General features: G+C 34.6%; 1 protein-coding gene across 1 annotated transcript in view; it reads left to right on the forward strand.

Annotated features, from left to right (window-relative positions):
• Window positions 1-2,313: 2,313 nt before the first annotated feature.
• LOC143249433 (protein Fe65 homolog) overlaps window positions 2,314-14,827 on the forward strand; it is a 42,486-nt gene continuing 29,972 nt past the window's right edge. The window contains exon 1 of the mRNA XM_076499270.1: window positions 2,314-2,534. Within this exon, the coding sequence (XP_076355385.1) occupies window positions 2,522-2,534 (13 nt within the window). The 5' untranslated portion in view covers window positions 2,314-2,521. The remainder of the gene's footprint in view (window positions 2,535-14,827) is intronic.

The raw sequence follows: 14,827 nt of genomic DNA on the forward strand, positions 1-14,827 counted from the left end.
TCTCACAAATTAGGTTCGCTGGATTGGTTGACTACACACTATACATACGTAATTAATCAATAATTTTCTAAAGAAATCCCTAACTCTGTTTAAGCATTACAATATACTTTCAAACAAGGAATTACTCTCCGAAAATTCACTGCTGTTCTAAGCAATACCTTATTTTTATAAGTTTTATTTTTGCAATTTTATGTCCTAATAACACTGTTGAAAATACTATTATAGCTCTTTAAATAATGTTGTGCTACAATTCTGTTATATTCTTGTAAACACTACATTACAATCCCAAACCCTGTTATGTTTTTGAAAGCGGTGCTTCGCTCTTTCAAATGTGTATTTACTAATATAAACGCTTTTCTTCGCTTTTATATTCTTATTTGATCTTGCAAAGTTCTGAAGATGAAATTGGAGACGTTTCGTCCAAGATTAAATATTTTAACAAAGTTTTATATCGTAGTAACAGAAATAGTGTTCACTGTACCAGTTAATGCCATATTTTAACAAGAAAGAACTAGGTAAAATACTTTGTTTCAATTAGTAGCTCAAATTTAAACTTGCAATATTTGTCCCACTAAATTTACTAGCCAAAGAACCACAAATAATGTTCTTGTATTTGTTAACTCACTAGTATGAAAGATATTCGGATCAAAGAATTGTTCAGGAAAATCAAAATTTGACCTTTTTTAAACTTTCGTAACATTATGAATATAACTATAGCGTCAGGTTGAACAATTTTATGGAGCATCCAGCTGTGTATATGAGAAGTCACTGCTATACAAACTAAGAACAAATATAATCAGTTGCTTCAACCTGGTTTTCGTGGATTCGTTTTTGTGCTTATCATTATTTAATAAAACAGGTTTTTCCAATATAATGAAGTTTGGTCTTCTGGAGCTCAAAACTGTAAAATGTTTCATTTAAAACTCTATGCAGTTCCAAATGTATAAGTGTTTGTCTTCATACAGCATAGAAATTGTTGTAATCTGTGCGTTAAATGTAGACTTGTGGTTATAGTGAATACAGACAAAATCATAAAAATAAAATGAATTTGTAAAGTAAGTACAGGATTTTGAGTAGTTTTGTAGTTTTTCAGACATTCTTTGAGAGCCTATAAAAAGGTCTACTTGTATTTCTTACAAAATATTTCTTACAACACTCTGAAAACTGTAACGTTCATATTCCATAAGCTAACCTTTTGTCATTGTTTTGTGTATTTGCCATTTTTTGCCCAAAGCTACTTCAGAATTATCCATGTTAGCCACCCCTAATTTTAAAATGATGGACAAAGGGAAAGACAGCTATTCAAAACCACATACTACCGACTCTCAGGCGAATCTTTGCCAAAAAATAGGGGAATTGACCGCCACAGTATAACATCCCCAAACATATTTGGTGATGGTATTTGAACCCGTCCTAATCACCAGGCCCGTGTCTCATGGAACTGTACTTACGTGTGGTAAATTAGTATTATGAAGAAATAAATTCGCTTACAGTTACTACTTATTTACACTTTCTGTGGCAAAAGTTGGTTTGTTTTTTATGAAAAAGATAAGCATATCACACATTAAACAATAAAAATTCATTTTCCACGAACAAGAAAAGTCTATTCACTCCCTGTAAATCAGATTTTACCTTATCACTGAAAGCTCGCGCAAAGAAGCCACTAAAGTTACATGTTAAAACTCGCTGTACGCCTTGTGCTAATAGTCCAGGATACAACACATTTTGAAAGCCATTGATAATTTTTTTTCTTTTTCGTAAAGCCAAAGTCAGTGTGACAATAACTCATTATTTTGTTAAGTGTTACTACTGTAAAGCACTATGCAGATTTTGTAGTGTTGTTGTCTCCATTTGAAATTAACCAGCGAAATATTTCTTATAAAAATCATATGGCGTCCATCAGATAAAAGAGATTTTACTGTTGTTAAATTTTTGTTTCGTTTGCTGTTGAAGTAGACTGTATCATTCCTTGAGATATATAAGTGGTATTTTGAGATACAGTTTGAAACCTATAGTGAGTCATAAAATAACTGAACTCTTTGAAGTTCAAAATTATCCTATTTACAGACAGCACTAGGCTTCATTAGGGCGTAAACTGTGAGGCCTCAGTTATCGATCGTATTTAACAACCTGCGGATATGTGACTTTCTTTAAAGCCAAATGTCTTCCGCCAATGCTGTTGGTTGTGCGCTAAACTCACCCCCAGTTTCCAGACAGTAGAGGGAACTTGGTGATTCACAGAGCAGTTGGCGATGTTCCATAAGTGCGTCATTCAAGTGATGTAAGATTGGCGTGTTCCTATTGGCTAAAGTTATCCACATGACCATATGCAAGGAGGAAAAGTGCGAGACAGAGTGTGGGCACTGTTAACGAGAGAAAGTTTGTCTGTTCCGCGGAGGAGAGTACATAGCTTAGATTTGTACCTGTAGTGCACACCCTACATCCTCAATACCCAGAACATCAACCACCGAAGATTCATACCAACTATACTAATAAGAAGAAGGACATCGTGTAATGGATTATGGTGCGTTTAGGTGAGTACAACCTGAATAGCAGTTACTAGATCAGATGTAAATTTTGAACTACATATGTATAGATCTTAGATTATTCTACATGCGTCCATTACCACTACTTTTTAATCTGAAAAACTGAGTTTATATCTCACGTCTATATTTTCTTGACTTACTAATGAGGTTTGTAGTGGAAAAGAAAATAGATTTAAGTTTTCATTTATATATAGAAACATATTAACTCACGGGTGAGTTACATCGTATACCACTATTATCGAATCAAAAATTATAACAATTATATTTTCGAACCATAGACATATTGCTGATACCACACGTCCAAATAGCTAATTTTTTTACGATTAAATGTGACTCTAGTTTAGAGAGGAGAAATACTTTTTTATTTATTTTCTGTGTCTAATTAGAATCCTATTAGATATATTAATCCGTGACCCACTTCCCATAATTCCTCAATTATTTCAGAATTGGTAAAATGTAAAAGAAATATTTTTTTCTAAGGTTAACACTTGATACTTAGTTCATTTAAGTTTCCTAAAAACAAACAGATTGTCTATAAGGTCTCACTACTCTGATAAAAGATAAACTTTTAAAGATCTGTAACTGTAGTTAAAGCACAAGGTATAAAAGCACATTACACTAATAAAAAATGAAACTTTAAAACCAGTTTCTTTGAAAATACAAATGACTAAATATCTACTGATTTTATAAAAGATAAGTCTAAAAATCCATTACTCTGATAAAAAATCAAAACTTACCTATTATTTTGAAGAAATATAATTCTAAAAACCTACTGCTTTGATAAAAAAAATTAAAGACTCACTACCTTCACAAAAGATGAAAGCCTGGAAACATATTTCTTTAATAATAAAGACAGTATAAAATTCCTTAACTATCAAAAACAGATGAAAGCCTTAAAAATTCACTGCCATGATAAAAATGTAATGTAGAGTCACGACACGACATGAAGCAGATGTCTAAAAGAACTTTACTTTAACATTAAATGGGCGTCTAAAAACACATTATTCAGACAGAAATATGAAGGATATAAAAGTCAATCTTACAATGAGCAAAGAAATAATGAAAAAATGTTTCATTATTAACAGAAAGTGTTAATTTAAATAGTATTTCCGTCTCTTGTTGTAGTCAGTTAGAACCCAGTGCTTTTAATTTAATTTCTTAACGTTATAATGAATTCATGTTTGAAGTTAAGCACAGAGCCGTACAATAGGCTATCTGTGTTTTGCCCATCACGGGTATCGAAACCAGGTTTCTAGCGTTATAAGACTCAGATTTAACATTGTGCCATTGTGCGCTAAGGTTAGATACTTGGACAGATAGAAAGATGCAGAAGAAAATGTTTTCCAAAACTAACAATGACTTAATTGTGTTATTTTTGAAAAATAATAATTTTATCTGAATAGAGACATGCCAGTTCCATGTAACCTTAGGTGATGAGATACAACACTCTTATTTGCATTAAATTATAATAATGAGCAGAGGACCGTAAGAGTCCAAGATGTTTCCTTCACATTATCCACACTATTGATCAGTTATATATTCTTATCTCTACAACACACGGTATTTTTTGTTTGTTTTTGAATTTCGCACAAAGCTACTCAAGTGCTATCTGTGCTAGCCGTCCCTACTTTAGTAGTGTAAGACTAAAGGGAATGAGCTGGTCATCATCACCCACCATCAACTCCTGGGCTACTCTTTTACCAACGAATAGTGGGATTGACCGTCACATTATAACGCCCCCACGGCTGAAAGGGCGAGCATGTTTGATGCGACGGGGATTAGAACCCGCGACCCTCAGATTACGATTCGCATGCCTTAACTCACCTGCCCATGGCAAGCCACAACACACGATAAAATACAAACTAAAAAGGAACAAAATCACTCGTTTTTTGTATAAAATATACACAATCCCAACAAGTAGTTAAACGGAATTAATCGCTTTTACGTGTGTTTAGAGGCCCCCGCTGGTACAGCGGTAAGTCTACTGATTTACAACGCTAAAATCAGGAGTTAGATTTCCCTCGGTAGACTCAGCAGAGAGCCTGATGTGGCTTTCCTATAACAAAACACACACACATACATCTGTGTTTAGATTTTTCTATGAGTCCTTGTTATTAGGTACCGGTAACCAACAGTCATTGACCCATAACAGTTCTAGTTCGCATTTAGATTAGAAACACTAACAACAAAAACCTATTGACATCGATAATTCTAGGGTTAATTATAGCTTCTGTCCTTATTTTGTATCACTTACAATTGTGTTTTGTATTTTCCTACTGTCTGTTCACTTAACTGATTAATTAATATACACGTATAACCGACGATTCTAAAGATTAGGTACAGAATTGTTTCACGTCCGAGTTGCATTTTCGTCCAATTTTAGAATATCTTTGTGCTACGTTTCTTTACACAAGTGATAGTCAGTAGCGACAGTAACCCACAGTTGTATCTGTGTCTATATACTGTGAGCGACTGCTTGATTCGGAACCCACATACAGTCTTTAATATATAGTGTGACGACTTTTGTACTTCAAATATGTAACGATTAGCGACCGCAATTTTTCACTTAAACTCTGGCGATTGATCAAAGAAACAATGTTAGACAACAATACATCTCTCACTTAATAACTTGGCCTTGTGTAAGACAGGTACTTACTAGCTTGGCCTTCTTTAAGACAGGCACATACTAGCTTGGCCTTCTGGAAGACAGACACTTTCTAGCCTAGCCGTCTGGAAGACAGACACTTACTAGCCTAGCCGTCTGGAAGGCAGACACTTACTAGTTTGGCCTTCTGAAAGTTGAAGAGAACACTGCTCTTCTTATGTTGCAAGCTAGTTATCATGAGGGTCACGGGTTCGAATCCCCCTCATCAAACATGTTCTCCCTTTTAACAAGGGCGTGTTATAAACGACGGCTAATCCCACTATTCGTTTTTAAAGTACTAGCTCAATAGTTTGGAATGAGTGATGTTGACTAGCTGCTTTCCCTTTATCTATCATTGCTATATTATGGGAGGCTAATGCAGACGTGTATCTTTGAATGAAATTTAAAAACAACCAAACTAATTGTTATATGACTACCCCTGTGCATTATAGGGCTAAAAGCAATCACTTGAATTTCACAAGGTCAGTGTATTTATCATATGCAGTATTCAGTAATTACTGAAGCCTTCAAACGAGTCCTAATAAAGTGGCCAGTTGCTGTACTGTAAACCTAGCAAGTGATGCTGTTAATAAAATAGTAAGTGTACAAAGTGATTTAATGAGCACTCTTTCCAACAACGAAACGCCTCATCTATTCCCAAACTTGTGAAGTGATAGGGTGGTTGTTTAAAAACATAAACTCTTAGAGCTTTAAAACACAAAGGGCCCGACATGGCTAAGCGTGTTAAGGCGTGCTACTCGTGATCTGAGAGTCGCGAGTTCGCATCCCCTTCGCGCCAAACATGCTCGCCCTTTCAGCCGTGGGGGCGTTATAATGTGATGGTCAATCCCACTATTCGTTGGTAAAAGAGTATCCCAAGAGTTGGCGGTGGGTGGTGATGACTAGCTGCCTTCCCTCTGGTCTTACACTGCTAAATACGGACGGCTAGCGCAGATAGCCCTCGAGTAGCTTTGCGCGAAATTAAAAAAAAACAACAAAGTATTCCTTATTAAGCCTGACATGGCCAAATAGTTAAAGCGCTCGACTTGTAATTTGAGGGTTGAGGGTTTGAATCTCTATCGCACAAAACATACTCACTCTTTCAGCCATTGAGCATTATAAAGTGACGCTCAATCCTACTATTCATTGGTAAAAGAGTAGCCCAAGAATTGGCTGTCTCTTCTCTAGTCTTACATTAATAAATTAGGTACGGCTAGCGCAGATAACTCTCGTGTAGTTTTGCGCGAAATATAAAAAACAGACAAAACAAACTTTCCTCATTTATCCGCAGAGCTAGTAAAGAATAATTTATGAGTTATTTTATTAACGGCACATTAGAATATACAGTATCCCAACATGAACACGTACTGTACTCACACATTAATGTATATATGTGATAATAAGAGTTTTCTTTGCTTTCACCCATTAACTTTCACGTCTGTGCCATCTGGACTGATATCAAGTAATCATTATAAGAAATGTTAACAATACTGTAGTAATGTGTAAATTATCGAACATATGCAAGAGTAAACCATAATCAGAGCCCATGTGTAATTAATTTCCACAGGGTAAACCTTATCAGCATCGAAGGAAGCTAATTGGAGCTAAGATGCATATAATCATTTCTCTCTTTCACATAACGTTTCACTAATGATCTGTGCTGTAAAAGAAAACTTTTTGTAGTTTGAACATCAATTTGTTTGAACTCTTTGATGCCTTCAAACCAATACCTTCCCGTCAAATACCGTATTTTTTTAACTCTATGATGACTTCAAGCTAATACCTTCTCATCAAATACCCTTTTTTAAACTCTATGATGACTTCAAGCTAATACCTTCTCATCAAATACCCTTTTTTAAACTCTGTGATGACTTCAAGCTAATACCTTCTTATCGAATGCCCTATATTTAATTATGTGATGACTTCAAACTAATACCTTCTCATCATATACCCTAATTTTTTTTTTAACTCTGTGATGGAATCAAGCATATACGTTCTCACATATAAGCTTTTTTTTTTAATCTGTGATGGCTAAAAGGTTATGTCTTCTCAAATAAAATTATTCTGTTTGTTGAATTTCTCTCAAAGATACTCGAGAGCTATCTGTGCTGGCCTTCCCTATTTTTCAAATGACATATTAGAGGAAAGGTAGTTGGTCCATATCACCCACCACCAACTCTTTTTCCAACGAAAGGTAGGACTGAAGTTCAAAAGATAGTGCTCTCACGGGTTAATAAAAAGAGCATATTCGGTAAAGAGTTTCGATCTCGCAGATTTCGAGTCGAGCGCTCTGATCACCAGCCTATGATTATGAATAATTAGATTTGCTTCTTTTTGAATTTCCCACAAAGCTACACGAGCACTATCTGAGCTAGCCGTCCCTAATATAGCAGTATAAGACTAGAGAGAAGACAGCCAGTCATCACCATCCATCGCCAACGCTTGGGTTGCTCTTTTACTAATGAGATTGACCGTCACAATATAATGCCCTCATAACTGAAAGGACGAGATTGTTTGACGAGGATTCGAACTCGCAATCCTCAAAATGCGAGTCTAGTGCCCTAACCACATGGCCATGCCGAACCCGAGTAATTTGGCTAAACTATTGGTGTCTTCAAGCTTTTGCCTCGTTGTGAAATACAACTAATTAAAAACAAATGTATCATGATCGTGATATAAGAAAGTCTGAAATTTTGATATGATTTTTTTTTTGCTTTATAATCTTTCCTCGCAAGACTAACAGCGACTCATTAACCAAAGAGTATTTTTACGGATGTTTTAAATCAGATATATTTGCAAGTATAGAAATGAGAGATACACTGCGCATCACTCACAACATAAAATCAAGTATTACGGTGGCATAGGTCTGTTGTTTCTTGTACAATTTAACTCATTACTCACAATATAAAATCACATATGACAGTGACACAGATCTAATGTTTCTTGTACAATTTAACTCATTACTTACAACATAAAATCAAGTATTACAGTGACACAGATCTAGTGTCTGTTGTCCAGGTTAACTAATCGCTCACAGCATAAAATCAAGTATTACAGTGAAACAGATGTAGTGATTTTGTCCAGTTTAACTAATCGCTCACAACATAAAATCAAGTATTACAGTGACACGGATCTAGTGTTTGTTGTCCAGTTTAACTAATCGCTCACAGCATAAAATCAAGTATTACAGTGAAACAGATGTAATATTTGTTGTCCAGTTCAACTAATCGCTCACAACATAAAACAAGTATTACAGTGGCACGGATGTAGTGTTTGTTGTCTGTTTAACTCATCACTAAAATCTTTTAAATATATTTTCTTTTCTTTTGCTTTACGCCTGCACCATGTGCTGTAATTTACCATTATTCTGCATATTTTAGGGTTTGTTTCCCAATTACAGTGCTTGTCATTGATCACACCATTGAGCATAAAAAAGCAGTAAAACTAACTATTTCATAGCAATAGGTGTTTTACAGTATTTACATCTCACAAAGTATTAAAAATATCTTCTGATAAACAGATGAAAAAATCTAAAATTCTGTAAACTCTATGTTCAACTGTCACTGATGGAACGTAGTAGTAGTTATGGTGTATTAAAAATATCTCGCTACGATTCCATCTTTCTTCAAATATTGTGTAGCTTTTCATTACCGTAGTCTAAGGATAGACTCTTGTTTTACTATTTTGTGAAAAGTTTTCTCACACATTATTTCTGTTTCAACTATTATCTTTTATTGAACTTTAGGCATGGAATAAACATTGGTGATTATCATATAAACAAATAAATAAAACACTTTTAAACGTTCACCACTGTTTTGTTGTTTGCAGAAAAAGCTAGTCTTGCTTTATAGGAACTATTTGCACATGCTAATACAGTAGCGTGTCGCCTCAGCTGTTAAGCATGGCACCACCTGCAACTTATTTACCAATTAACGCGTGGTCTTATAGCTGGAGAAACACGCTACAATTCTCTTCCAGGAAGGATATTCTTACAGAGAGATTTTTAAGTGACATAAAACAAATAATCAAAACATTTTGAAGAAAAAAAAATCAATTTTCTCTGTAGAACCTGAAAATCTCGCGCCCTAAAGCGTTCACAACGACCATGGCTTCCGAAGCCTTACTCAAAACCAACTGTAACAGCATTTTCATCTATGAAGTGAAAACTGTGGTTACGAAAGAGAAATCTCCGATCCAGAATTTTATCATGACTGAGCTGGACTGGACCTGTACTGTTAACAAGTTTGTAAACAAAGATTTTAAGTTAATGAAGATTGACAAGCTTAGAGCCAAATCTCGAAATCAACGGCTGTTTTCATGAAGAGAATGTGTAGTAAATATAATCACAATTTTGCTCAGTTAACGCAACACCTTTTATTTTCGATTAGGATGCACAGCTAGTGCCACCTATCATCCACAATGTATTAACAAAATACACGGACAGAAGTATACTAACTACCCAGTGTTTTGGTAGTTACCTGTGAAGTCTAGTCACATAATTGAAACCTGTAATAATAGAAGTAATAGTTAGTGTAAAAAAACGTGGTACGTGCTACGACTTCCAACATTTGACACAGTTTTAACATTGATGAGTTAGTATAAAGAGTGTGAATATGTGTAGGTGATGCTGTCGTCATTCTACCAAATTCTGTACTGATTAGCTAAAGGAAGACAACCAGTCATCACTATCCAGCGTCACCTACTGGGCTGTTATTGTTTAATCGATTTATGGAATTTGACCGTCATTCTTAATGTGCACCTACTGTTTATGATTTTAAAGGCATCAATTTGCGAACCACAAATCCACTATTTCATAATCCGCGCATACTCACTACCTGGCCACGCCCGTCCTGAATAATACTATAGGGCTATAGTGTTTTTATATTAGCGAATATATGTAAATCAACCGGTTGAAATAACAAAGTAACATACTCCAGTTTAATAAAGGATCATAAAAGTGTGAACTTTACCTAGATTACTCATAACAGTGTATAATGTTATTGTAACCCAATCACTCCATGTACTAAAGTAGGTTATACTAATGTATAAATGTTTTCCATAAAGAGTTCCTTACTATAGTAGTGTATAACAAAGTTTCAGTAGTTGTGGAATTTTTTATTATATACAATATCCAGACATTAATGTTTCAGAAAGTGGTACTATATGGACTTTTAATTCAACAATGGTCGTTCTAATAAAGTCTAGTTATTAGCTCTGTGTGAATTTCTGTCATATGTCTTACAGACTAGTGCGCGTTATCGATTAAAAATACACAAAACATTGCAGTATGTTTTTAAGAGTATCAATTCCAAATCTCAAAGAACAATTTGTATAACTGTTTGTTTGTTTGGAATCAGTATAAAGCTGCATAATGTGCTATTTGCTCTCTGCCCTCCATGGGTATTAAAACCCGGTTTCTAGCGCTGTAAGTGCGCAGATATACCGCTGTACCACGGAAGGGGGGGCTTTATAGACATCAGAAAAAGTACTTTTAATAAATATTGAAAAGAATGTTTTTGTACTATATATATATATATATCCAAAATATTAAATATCTCCCAAATTAATATATATATATATATGTATGTATGTGTGTGTGTGTGTATATATATATATATATACATGAATCGTAACTTCTCCATCTTTCTCTGCTACTGTAACTGTAGCTGAATTATATACATGTACTTTGGTCGTTTCTTTTATCCTGCTGGAATATAAAGACAGAAGCAAAACTCTATATTAAAACCAAGAAACTGCATGACCATAACATATGTAAAATATTAAAAACTACTAACGTTATGAGGGAAATATCCCCAAATTAAAATATATCTGCATTGTAACTTTTCTATCTTTCTCTATTACACTATTTCTCTCTGATCATAAACGAACAGCTTGAAAATACCAACAACAAAGACGAAAGGATGAATACATTATGTTCTTGTTAGGGAGTGACAGAACTCCAAGTTCTACTTACATAACAAAACACATGAACAGTGTAGCCGGGAACCCTAACTTTAAACTATACTCGATATTCTCAGTTCAGTAAGGTCGATTGTAAAACACTCACGAACAGAATTTGGTGTCATATGCACCCATTTTTATAATATTTAAGTTGACAAAGATGTTAGGTCAAGCCAAGAGAGCTCTAGCACTTACGTAGTTTGTTATCTTGTATTGATGTTCTAAGTTATAATACAAAACACATTAGCTTACGGTAGACACTGAAATTGATAATATGATAAATCGAGAATTGTGCTTTTCAGTTGTATCAGTTCTTCCAGTTCAACACTCTTGAACCTGTACTTCAGATTAAGGCAAATTATTCTAATTTCAACGAACAACAATGAAGCAAAACTTGATGTGAATCGTATGGTACTTTTTTGCTAAATTAATTAAATAGAATTACTAGAGTAAGAGTATCAAACGAAAGAAAAGATAATTATGGTTTAAGTATATAAACCAATGGAGTTGGAAGACTGACTGCGATATGATAGGACTAACAGTAACTAAAATAACTGTGAAGGTATCTTTCAGCTGATAAATGTAGTATGGCGATAGGAGACAGAAAATAAGAACGATTAGAAAGTAACAGGCTTCTCGATACATTCAAAAACAGTCAGAATACTTTTAAGTAAAGGTGTGCTTGAGGTGGAAAAGGAGAAATAGAAATAGACAAGGAGATCCTATGTCACGCAGACTGTTTTTAAAGGTACATTTAGACAATAAATATTTGCCTTAAAAATAAAGATACACTTAAAATATAAAGGTTTGTTTTATAAAATAAAGATACACTTAGAATATAAAGGTTTACCTTGGAAAATAAAGATACATTTAGACAGTAAAGGTTTGCCTTAGAAGAGAACGGTACACTTAAAATATAAACATTTGCAGACAACGTGATGCTTATGTCATTAAATGTTAAAAATAAAGATAAACTCGACAGTTCACACGCAGAAAGCTCAAACATGGAGGAGAAACAAAAACATAAAAACTTTGCTACAACAAAGGACTGAAAGTTCAGAAAAACGCAATCGAAAAAGTTAATAAACATAAATACGTAGGCAATACCCTCAAGAAGGAGAACAAACAATGCAAGGTAAAACTGAACCAGGTTGGACTACTTTGGGTAAATATAGATACATGTTCAAGATCAGAAATTATAAATCATTTCACTTGTGCAACCTGTCAGTAATTCCAAAGTAAAACAATGTATCAAGAAGAGAGGTTAGAAGATAGACAAGGAGGATAACAGAGTAACAAGAAACGACATGGAAGAGATGAAAGGGTAGACAAAAGGTGGAGAGACGACACGAAGAAAATATATGATAATATGAGACACCAAGTATGATGAGATACTGCGAGAAATCTGAAAAGTTGGAATATTATGTGAGGAGAGCTACATTTTATAATGTGATATTATGTGAGGAGAGCTACATTTTATAATGTGATATTATGTGAGGAGAGCTACATTTTATAATGTGATATTATGTGAGGAGAGCCTGGTACGAGTTGTTAAAATAAAACTCTACAGAATTCTCGAACTACTATAATTTCATGGTGGTGTCGGGAAACGTGTAACCATTTATAAGAACAGGACTCTTGAACTTTGGTCACTTTTTGGTACTTTGAAGGCTTATAACACTAAAAATTTGTTTCGGCGTCTGTAATTAGCGCAACACAGATAGCCCATTGTGTAGCTTTGTACTTAACAACAACAACAAAATCAGTGTAACGTTATACAACCTGGGATGACTTGTAAGGACGGAATGTGATAGGACTTTTGGTCTAGGCTAATTACACAATAGTGTCGAAAAATCTGTGATGGCTTACAAGAACGGAACTTGATAAGAATAGTGAACTATGTTAATTGCGTGGTAATGGCAGAAAACCTGCAGCAGTTTTTTTTTTTTTCGTGTTTCTTGTGACTTTCGTAACCAAGCTCAATTAATAAAAGCTGAATACTGCATAAAACCCCCACCGTACTTTCGAGAATGAATCAGTTTACAAACGCCCCCAAATGGTACAGCGATGTGGCTGCGGACTTGTACTGCTAAAAAGCAGGTTTCTGTACCCGTGTTTTGCAAAGCACAAATAGTCCTTTGTGTAACTTTATGCTTAACATCGGAAAAAAACAGTTTATCAAGAAATGAAAACAAGGCAACACATCAGCCATGCAGATATTTCAAAAATCATATTCATATGTAAAATGAATTAATATATATTAATATATATTAACATGTAATATATATATATGTGTGTAGGTATAACTAATTGGTAGTACTCAATTGAGTGTTTACCTTGAATGTTTTATAAATGTAAAGAGTGCAAAATTAAAGATTCACGAAAGAGTGGCAGAATTTTATTGTTGTTGTTGTTGGTATTAACTTCATACTCAAGTTCTAAGAATATTATGTCCTTCAATGGCACAGTCATATGTATGAGGAGTTACAACGATAAAAACTGGGTTTCGATACCTATGGTTGAAAAAGCATAGATAAAAGCTTTGTGCCTAACTTCAAACAACAACTACAGATCGAAACCTAACCTGAATTGTTTTCTAACGTTTTGTTTTGGTTTTGTATTCTCTTTCTTACAAATACATGCAAATCAACAATTATTTCATAAGGAATTGAGTTAAATTTGTTTTGTTTTTTTGTCTCCTTCGGAAATTCGCGCAAGGCTGTATAAAAGCTGTTTACGCTAGTCAGCCCCAATTTTCAAATGATAGATCAGAAGGAAGGTAAAAAATTAATAGTACCCCACATCAAACCTTGAGCTACTCTAACTGACTTGTTACCGCAGCCATAGAATGTGAATCATGGACCAACAGATCCACAGTCCAGTACACTAAATACTAGGTCCCGGTAATTGTCACATAAATTTCTCAACTAATCTCCTGTCACGTTTCTTATGTTACAAAAGGTCGCGTTCATTACATTACTTTAGTGATATTCCAAGATGTTAAACGTTGCTTTATTAGCAATAACTGTGAGGTAAAACACTCGCTATGACAGGTCTCGGGTTCGAATATGTGCCAATAAAATAAACCTTTAAATTTTCACAACAAAAATTTGTTATTGTTTATTTTGTTGTTTTTTTATTGTTTTTTTTGGGGTGGGTATATTGAGTTTGATGTACCACCTTCAATTGGATTCGAACCTTGAAAGTTCACACACCATGTGAGAGAGAGGTCTACCAGCTTAGATAACGGTACTTTCTCAATTGACGACAACAAAATCACTTTCTCAATCATAGCATATTGATTGAACTAACCTGAATCGCCATGTTTTTGTCGGTAGTGCTACCATCTAGGAGTAGTGAAAACCCACTACATCAGCAACTCGCGAAAAATCACTCTGACGAAATCTAGGTAAATGGTAGATGTTTAGCCAGGTTAACACATCCTATCTTAATTTTACGAGCTCTTTAGGAGTACAGTTCCCTTACCACACTTCTAAAAGACTGGTGTATATCAACCTGACGCAAAGACGCGCCGAAGTTATGCGCAAGATTGTTTGGGAAGCTCATACACAGAAATGTATCCCGAGTGTCCTCGGAAAGAAAGGACAGGAGAGTCTTTCAGTCGTCGATTTTTCAACCAAATGACTGCCCTAACTATAAAGTAATCAAGTGGTAA

Source organism: Tachypleus tridentatus, chromosome 4 (assembly GCF_004210375.1).
Source record: "Tachypleus tridentatus isolate NWPU-2018 chromosome 4, ASM421037v1, whole genome shotgun sequence".
Taxonomy (NCBI): Eukaryota; Metazoa; Arthropoda; class Merostomata; order Xiphosura; family Limulidae; genus Tachypleus; species Tachypleus tridentatus.